This window comes from Cryptomeria japonica, unplaced genomic scaffold, assembly GCF_030272615.1.
Source record: "Cryptomeria japonica unplaced genomic scaffold, Sugi_1.0 HiC_scaffold_78, whole genome shotgun sequence".
NCBI classification, from domain to species: Eukaryota; Viridiplantae; Streptophyta; class Pinopsida; order Cupressales; family Cupressaceae; genus Cryptomeria; species Cryptomeria japonica.
This window is the reverse complement of record NW_026728900.1, coordinates 441,172-449,911: the sequence shown is the minus strand read 5'-3', so window position 1 is coordinate 449,911 and position 8,740 is coordinate 441,172. Positions and strand designations below refer to the sequence as shown.

At 35.2% G+C, this 8,740-nt stretch overlaps 1 protein-coding gene across 1 annotated transcript; it reads left to right on the top strand.

The window, feature by feature from the left end:
- Positions 1-4,066: 4,066 nt before the first annotated feature.
- LOC131864169 (disease resistance protein Roq1-like) lies at positions 4,067-8,189 on the top strand. The gene is made up of 7 exons (XM_059215187.1): positions 4,067-4,599; positions 4,689-5,826; positions 5,922-6,188; positions 6,313-7,503; positions 7,715-7,951; positions 8,024-8,080; positions 8,181-8,189. Exons 1-7 carry the CDS (start codon positions 4,067-4,069, stop codon positions 8,187-8,189), a joined length of 3,432 nt encoding a protein of 1,143 aa, XP_059071170.1.
- Positions 8,190-8,740: the final 551 nt, after the last annotated feature.

Genomic DNA, 8,740 nt, shown 5'->3' with positions numbered 1-8,740 from the left:
CGTAATGAATGATGAGTTTATGTGGAAGCGTTAGGCTAGTGTGGATTAAATAGATCATCAGGAAGGCGGGTTCAGTACTCCTCGTCTAAAGCGTATGGAAAACGAGTAGAAATTAAGCAAACGCCGATTTCTACAGAGAAGGCGGTCGGTTCAGCACTTTCCTCGAAATATCCACTAATCCAAGGCAAACAAACAAAGGAAAATGCACAGAAATTGGGCAATGCAAGGTAAATGCTTTGAAAATAGACAAACCCTCAATCGACGAAAACTAGATCGGATTCTATTTGATTTATAGCATATTCTTAATTTGAACTTTTGTTTTTTTATCCCCGAAAAAAATCGCAACTAAACATCATACACGGGAAAAGCACGTTTTTGTCGTTTTATTTAAGAAAGAGTTCTTGGACAATGCATAGAAATTGGACAATCCATAGTACATCGAAATCAGGGAAGAAGGAAGGTAAATGCTTTGAAAATAGACAAACCCTCAATCGAGGAAAAGGAGATTGGATTCTGTTTGATTTAGGTACTAATTTAATGAAAACGCTTTGAAATTAAGCAAGCGCCGATGCCTTCAGACAAGGTGGTAGGTTCAGCATTTTCCTCGAAATATGCAAGGCAGACAAATGAAGGAAAATTCATAGAAATTGGACAATCCACGGTACACCGAAATTAGAGAAGGAGGTAAATGCTTTGAAAATAGACAAACTTTCAATCGAAAAGAAGAAATTATTTTAACGTTCATGAGGCTAAGTATAGTCTATGGGACAGATCCCTTCAGGAATCAATTTCTGCATTAGACCCCTTCTTGTGCAGCCTATGATGAGAGCCCCTAGCCTCTCCACACACCCCTCATTGAATAACTTATCCCAAGAGTAGTCTGCCTGAGTGGTTTCATAACTGTCCCTGCTGTCCTTGAAAGCGTCATATTCTAGAATGAAGTGTTTTTTTGTTTCAACCTTATCCGAAGTGCAAAAAATGCACACTATTTCCTCTTAATTTTCTTTTGGTCTTTTCCAACGCCCAATTTTGCATCGGAGCTGATGGGAGTTAGTTCTTAATTGAGCAATTAGGATTTTGGCTTTCCACGATAAATTGGCCCCTATGTACACTTTTTGTTAATGGTTACACGAGGGGTTAAACTCTTCAATATAATACTTTTTCTTTCTCCCTAGCTCCTTACCCCAAGTGCGCTTGTGGAACATATCTCTAACATATGCCTTTATCTCCTTGCTATTCATGGGGCACATGTTCAAGTATATATCCCATTTTCTAAGCCATTTACCATTTTGTTGCATCCAAGTCTTCAAGTATATATCACATGTTCAAGTATATATCCCATGTTCAAGTATATATCAATGAAAAAGAGATCACCCCCTCATCCCCCAAAAATCACAACTAAACATTATAAACGAGAAAAGCAGATCTTTGTTGTTTTATTTAAGAAAGAGTTATTTAATTTAATTTTTATATTATTTTATTAATTACATCAATAAAAAATTTAATTTTTATTTAAGAATTATTTGGTTGTATTTTTTATTTGAATATTTATTTGTTATTTTATTTGAGAATGATTTTATTTATTTTAATAGTTTTATTTTTCTAAATATTTTTTTATTAAATGTTTTACTTTTTAATGATATTTGTACATGACATGAGATTTTGTGATGTTTCTATAGAATATCTCTGGGTATAGTAAAAAGGGAAAATTTTACATTATTCAAATACAAAGGTCCAAGTGGTAGAAGGCACAATTTCAAAATCTAAGTGGGCCAAGCCTAAACAACAAGACACAAACACAGAGTATGATTTTCTCGACTCCTTTACTCTCTGTCATCTGATGATGAATCACAGAGTGTGATTCGAAATGTTGATGCAAAAAAACACAGACACAATCAAATCCAGAAATAGTAGCAAGTTACATAAACAAAATAACAAAAAAAATTTAAACAATGAGAGTTACACTATTAAGGGGGTTCATCATCATTCGGTGAGCTCCAATGTAATAATAGAATAATAATATTTATGTCAATTCTCATTTAATTTAGGTCTCCTTTTTAATGGAATGAATTAACAAAATTGTGTATCAACAAGTCATACTTTTTTGTGTAATATATTATTCATTCTCTAATGATTCTCCATCTCTATTTCCTTCTATTTACACATATTTTTATATATTCAACCTCATCCCATTCTCACTTGCACAAGTTTTCATATATTCACTAGTTAAGCATCATGTAATGTGCATGTTGGAATTAAGGTGTTGCAAACTTAAAGTCCAAACATGTTTATTTTATTTACTCTATTTTACACCCACTTTGGAAGTCCTAAAATTTAAAGGACTATTGTCGTAGGTTGCTATATTGGAACTATGATGGATTTATATTATGACAATGATGGTTACTAGTTCAATGGAGGAGTCATGGAGAGTTATTTTTTGGTAGATGGCATTTTTTATATGTTGAGTTTACTTTTGATAGGTAGTATGAGGTAAGGAAGGTGCATATTCTTGGTCATTGTAATTTATATGTGGTACTTACATTGTATTTGGTAAGGTGACCATTATTGATGACAGAGGTGTCATTGTGTTGGAAGTTGCTATGTGCAATGTGTAACGTGTCATGGGATAAGAAAGATGTTGTTTATGACACAAATTACCTCTTCGGCATTGAAGATGGTTTTGGAAACCAAGAGCGCATACCTCTTTGTGCTGAAGATGGTTGGTCTTATGTTGAGCTCAAATCATATCTTTTTATCCCAGATTGATGTGGTATTGATGTGGTCTACTCTGCGGGGGGAGTAGGTAGTTGATTGGTGGTTGTTGATAGAGGGAGGAGGTAAGACAATTTTTGGAGAAAGTGCTGATAAACAAAGCAACATCCATCTATTTATGTAACCATAAACAAATATCATTGTCCATGGCATGGGAAATTACCATTCATAGCTCTCAAGGATTAATACTCAACAAAGCAAGATCCAATATAGGTAAAACAAAAAGACAATCCTTAAATTTAATAGTTATAGCTAGAGATAAATTAAAAAAAATATTCAAATAGAATCACCATTCTCCTTTAATCAATATTCAAGAATAAAAAACACTCCATACATAATTATTATGAAAAACAAAGAGTCTCAAGTACATCTCTCTCATTATAATGAGTATAGGTACACAATTTTGAATGCAACCTTCTCAAGGTAAACTTTCAATTTATTCATTTTGTTACAATCTTCACAATATATGCTTTTGAAAAAAATCAAATATAATGTATTCACTATTTGATGGTATGCATGTGCATGCTTGATATTCGTATATTATTGTGTAGAGTGATTTTCCCACACTACCAATATTATATTCTCTCTTTTCTTAATACAAACTTTTAGTTTTCTACAATTTGTACCTTTTTACACAAGACCAACCATACATTTGTGATAGAAGTCCATAAACTTCTTGTTTCAATGTGTAGAAATTAAATAAATGAACAACTAAAAAGGTTTTCCCAAATTCATTTTGTACAAGCATAAAGAATAATCAACAACTATAATATGATCAAACTTAAAATTGTTACAAATATTTTCTTCCATTTGATCGAAGCAAATATGTAATAAAAATATTTTATAAATGCTCTAGACAAACTTGTATGTATTTCAAGGTTGTATTAAAACATTATACAAATCAAGTCCAATCTCGTTTGTCTATGTACTTGTTCGTTTACTCGCCATTTTATTTCTCTTTTTCTCCTTCGATTCTTTCCAGGAAATGACCGATTCCTAATTTCTCGTATTTTACTTCCCATTCTTTTGTTTGCCTTGAATTTGTCGAGAAGGAATTGATCTTGCCGGCTTCTTTGAACAGGTCAGCGCTAGCATAGATTTTCCTCCTTCTTTTCCTTGACGTTTCGAGGAAGGAACAAGGAAAGTACAGAATCCACCTGCGGTATTGTCTATTTAATTCACGCTTGTCTTTCTTTTCCATATATAACTCATCTATCATTACGCAATCTAATCTTTGGCGTCCTGCTCTTTCTTTCTAATTCTTAAGGGGTTGTTAGCCTTTGAATTGGAAGCAATGGCATCTTCTTCATCATCTAACCAGGAAAATCAGGCATTTAGTGCTTTCTCTGAAATAGAACCTGCCGGCAAAAGAAGGAAGGTTTCTGAATCTTCAACATTGTATGATGTGTTCATCAACCACAGAGGCCTCGATGTCAAACTTACTCTGGCTACTCAGCTTTACAATTCCCTTGAGCAGTTGGGAATACGGGCATTTCTTAATTCCCAAGAGAAGGAACTTGAAAATTCGTTTCCTTCTAATGTTGAGACAGCCATTCGCTCTGCTAAGGTACACATAGCCATCTTTTCCCCAAGATATGCAGAGTCCCCTTGGTGTTTGGCTGAGCTGCTTCTCATGTTAGAAAGCAAGGCTAAAATTATTCCCGTGTATTATAAAGTGAAGCCTTCTGATCTCCGCTACATACAAAGTGGACATTACCATGATGCATTCTTTGAGTATAAAGAAAAGGGCAGATACTCGGACAAGCTTGATGCTTGGATGAAAGCCCTTCAGTCTCTGTCATTTACAGCCGGCAAAGAATATAACAGGTAATATTTCTTAAGGTAGTTTTACCTTGTATGATTTTCCTAAGTTACATTTTCTCACGAGATACTTCTTTTATTTTATAATGTTTCAGTGCTGGGGATTGCGAAAAAATAGTAGAAGTTGTGCAAAAGGAAGTTCAAAGGAAAACATGTTTGCATGTTGCTGAACATCCAGTGGGGCTTAAAAATCTTGTGAAAGATTTTGAAAGGCGATGCCTTCATGAACGTGTACAAGATTTTGAAAACCAGTACGGGCTGGGAGAAAGGAAGCATAAGCCTAACATCATTGGCATTTTTGGCATGAGCGGACTGGGGAAGACAACTCTCGCCAAAGAGTTGTTTAACCGAATGCGTTCAAATTACTATGGAGCAAGTTTTTTGTCTGATGTGAGAGAACAGTCTATGAGAAATGAACTACCTTCTTTACAAAGTCGGCTTCTCAAAGATCTCTTCGACAAAAATCTGACATTTAGAAGCACAGAGGAAGGAACAAGCTGTATTGAAGATTATCTACAAAGGAGCCCCACTTTAAGCTTCATGATTGTTTTAGATGACATCGATAATGTGGTGCAGTTAAGTTCTCTACGAATCATGGATATCTTAAAGAAATCGGAAAATAGTCTGGTTATTGTTACGACCCGTGACGTGGGTGTGCTTATAACCGCAGGGATTACTGTTGATTATAATTTAAAAGAAATGGATAAAAATGATGCAAGGGAACTCTTCTGTTGGCATGCCTTCAGCCAAGCTCATCCACGCAGCGGGTATGAGGTGCTGGTTGACGACTTCATAGGCATATGTGGAGGCTTACCTTTGTCTCTTGAAGTTCTGGGTGGACAAGTTCGTGGTAGAGATCAAGAATATTGGAGGTCAATGTTGATTGAAGTTAAAGAGCTGCTCCCACAGGATGTAAAGCAAAGACTTAGAATAAGTTTTGATGCATTAGAAGATGAAGAAAAACAAATTTTCATGGATATTGCTTGCTTTTTTGTGGGGAAACCAAAGAGTATAGCTGAAAGAGTATGGGAGGGATCGGGATGGGACGCTCAAAGTACAATGCAAACACTCAAAGAAAAGTGTCTTGTAGAAGAAAAGGTAATAGAAAATTTCAATACATATGAGGGAGCTGTATTGAGAATGCATAACCACCTGAGGGACTTGGGAAGAGAAATGGCACATGAGCACAGCCCTCCTCATCGCCTGTGGCGTCCTCAAGATCTGAAATCCTTGGTAATCCTTTCAGTTTTTATCCTTAATATTGCAATATTCCAGATCTTAACTTTTTATTACATAAAGAGAAATCTGAGCTGATTCTGTGCATGCAGGAATTAATGGGTCATGAGACTATACTCGCCAAAACCAATGTCAGGTGTTTCCAATCCATTTTTGACGAGTCCATGGGCTCTCAAGTTACATTCTTTTTAGCCCAATCAGATAGTTGTGTTGAGACATCAGCTTTCTTACTATGGTTACAGCTTGAGGGCAATTCCAGTGAACTACCAAGCATTCCATCATGGATTCCTCTTCGAAAATTGCAATGTTTAAAAATAAAAGGTGGACGATTCAATAGGTTGTGGGAGGATCACATGCAGGTACTTTGATCTTCTCAGTCAAAAACTAAATCTCCTTGAAGTGTAAAATTCATCATGGTATGGTTGTTTCTTGGCTATTTATTTAATCGTTGAGAATTTTACACAAATTTATCTTGAATTTCAGGTACCCTCCCAGTTGAAAGAGCTGCAAATTTCTGAAACTTTTTTGAAAGAGATCCCAGATCTAGGAATGTCAGATACTTTAGAGAAAGTTCTCTTAGATTCCCGAGGATTGCCAATAGCAGGTTTGCCTTTACTAGAATCTCTCAATATGAATCTTTGTAGTTTATGCCTCAGGTCTTCCACATTAAAGGGGGAGCAGGTTTCCACTAAAAGAGGCCAGAACATTCTGCGTGAATCTTTGGTTATCTTGAATTTCCAATTTAATGAGATGGACTGGGATAATGAAAGGCCGTCCTGTAGTGCTGAGGGCCCTATGAGTGGCCTTGAAAAGCTGGAGATCAGCGATGAAGACTGTGTATCCAAGATCTTAATTAGTGAAATGAACCATCCAAGCCTTGAGTCTATCAAACTTCATGACATGAAGGAACTTGTGGAAGTGGATTTAAGAATGATAGAGACATTAAGTTATGTTGAGATTACAAATTGTAAAAAACTGGGAAGTGTGTTAGGAATACCCAATCTTGTAAATCTTGTAGAAATTGAAATTTCTGGTTGTGGAAAGCTCGAGTTTGAGTACTTGTGTTTCAGTAGTATGAGGTGTCTGGAGAGGATAAAATTTGATAGAAATGTGATGCTGAAATGCTTTGTGCTGAACGATTGTCAAAATTTAAAAACAGCACAGTTTTGTTGTCAAAAGCTTGTAGAATTAAGCATCCGTGACTGTCCTGAGATCGTGGAGATCCCAGCTTTTGTAGGTCCAAGTTGCCTCAAGAGGATTTTAATTGATAGATGTGGAAAGTTAGAATATCTCCAATTGAATGGTTGTCATAATTTGAAGAGTGTGTCAGGTAACTTTGAGATTAGACGGTTGTGTATTAGTGATTGTCCTGAGCTGGAGGAATTGCCAGATCTTGCCACACTCATCAGTCTGTCTCTACAAAGATGCAAAGATTTGCAAATAGTAGCAGGAATCTGTGACCATATGGAGCTTAGAGGACTAATTATTAGCGACTGTCCAGAGCTTGAGGAGTTGCCAAATCTTTTCAGACTGAGCTACTTGGAGAGAATTGTTATCGACTCCTGTGAGAATCTACATAGCATATCAGGCATTGAAGACCTCCATCTACCAAAATATATGAAACTTTGTTACTGCAGCAATGCAGTAATACGGAATTGCATTCATAAGTTGAAGGTAATGGTTTCAATACTCCTCTTTCACTGGCCTGCATAAATATACCATTTTTTACAGAAGTCTTTTTATTTATTTCATTAGATCCCTTGAGCTTTGCCTTGTAATTTGTTCTTAACAAAATTCTATTTTTTCTTAAGTAATATGTTTTGAGTGCTGTGTACATGAAAAGAATTTGAGGTAGATGATTTGAGTATTTTGTCTTTTATTTCAGGGTGTCCCATCGGAGGTAATGTATATGCTTGGAAAACCAGTGGACGGAGCAGAGTCCTCTTTAAATGAATGTCTGTTTTCTGATGCTAACATTGGCGTCGATGGAGTGATTGAAAGTGGTGCTTGTCCAAACTGGTTAGAATTGAGTTTCGTTATTGGATGCTTTGTTGTTGTGGTTGATAGCCATACTTCAGTAGAGGATATAAATGCATCACTTGATCCCAACTATGGGCTTAAGGTGCGTGAAGGAGAATGGATAATTACAATGGTAGCATCTGCTAATTTGACCTGTTATTGTTGTAATTATAAGGAAATTTCAAATGCGCTGAGGAGGCATGGAATAATGAAGAAGGGGTTTCGGTTGGAGGTGAAGAAAGGTGAAGAGGGGAAAAGTTTGAGTGTGCTACATACAATTGTTGATACTTTATATTTATGAATGTAGGCATTTTCTTAATTGCTGTATTCAGTTTTCATAGATGTGATATGCAGATTCATTTCATTTTCCATAGATATGATATGCAGATTTATTTCATAAGTTTTTTAATTTTTTAAATCGCTGTACAGAGTGGAATCAGTGTATATATGTCATTGTCATATATAATTTCATTTTGAAGTTCACAACTTTCAAAATAATGAAATGTTGTAATCTCTTAAATTAAATATTGAAAATAGTTTTAATTAATTATAAGTTGAGTTAATAAATGATAATTTTAAATAATTTTTATTTCTGTTATTTATTAATTCTCTTTTAAGTTTTATTTATGAATTCTTGTTATGGTAGTAATAATTATTAGCAATCGTATCTTAGTGTGCAATGGGTATGCCGAAGAGGTGTGAAAGGTCAATTAGGGCAAAATTTGGTCAATTTTTTGCATAAATTTGTGTAGTACATGAGATCAATTGGTAGGCCAAATTTAGAAAATAATGTTGCTTGTGCAACAAAGGTCTCAATGGAGAAGTGATGGTTTCAAATACACTTTGCATCCTCTTACAAGGTTTCAATTATAACTAAAACAAAACTTTTCAA

What these genes read in the sequence shown, in the direction of transcription:
- LOC131864169 (XM_059215187.1), top strand. Translation starts at nt 4,067, where the DNA reads ATGGCATCTTCTTCATCATCTAACCAGGAAAATCAGGCATTTAGTGCT. An exon ending in ATTGCATTCATAAGTTGAAG is followed by an intron (nt 7,504 to 7,714) that starts GTAATGGTTTCA and finishes CTTTTATTTCAG; the next exon opens with GGTGTCCCATCGGAGGTAAT. An exon ending in ATCCCAACTATGGGCTTAAG is followed by an intron (nt 7,952 to 8,023) that starts GTGCGTGAAGGA and finishes TGTAATTATAAG; the next exon opens with GAAATTTCAAATGCGCTGAG.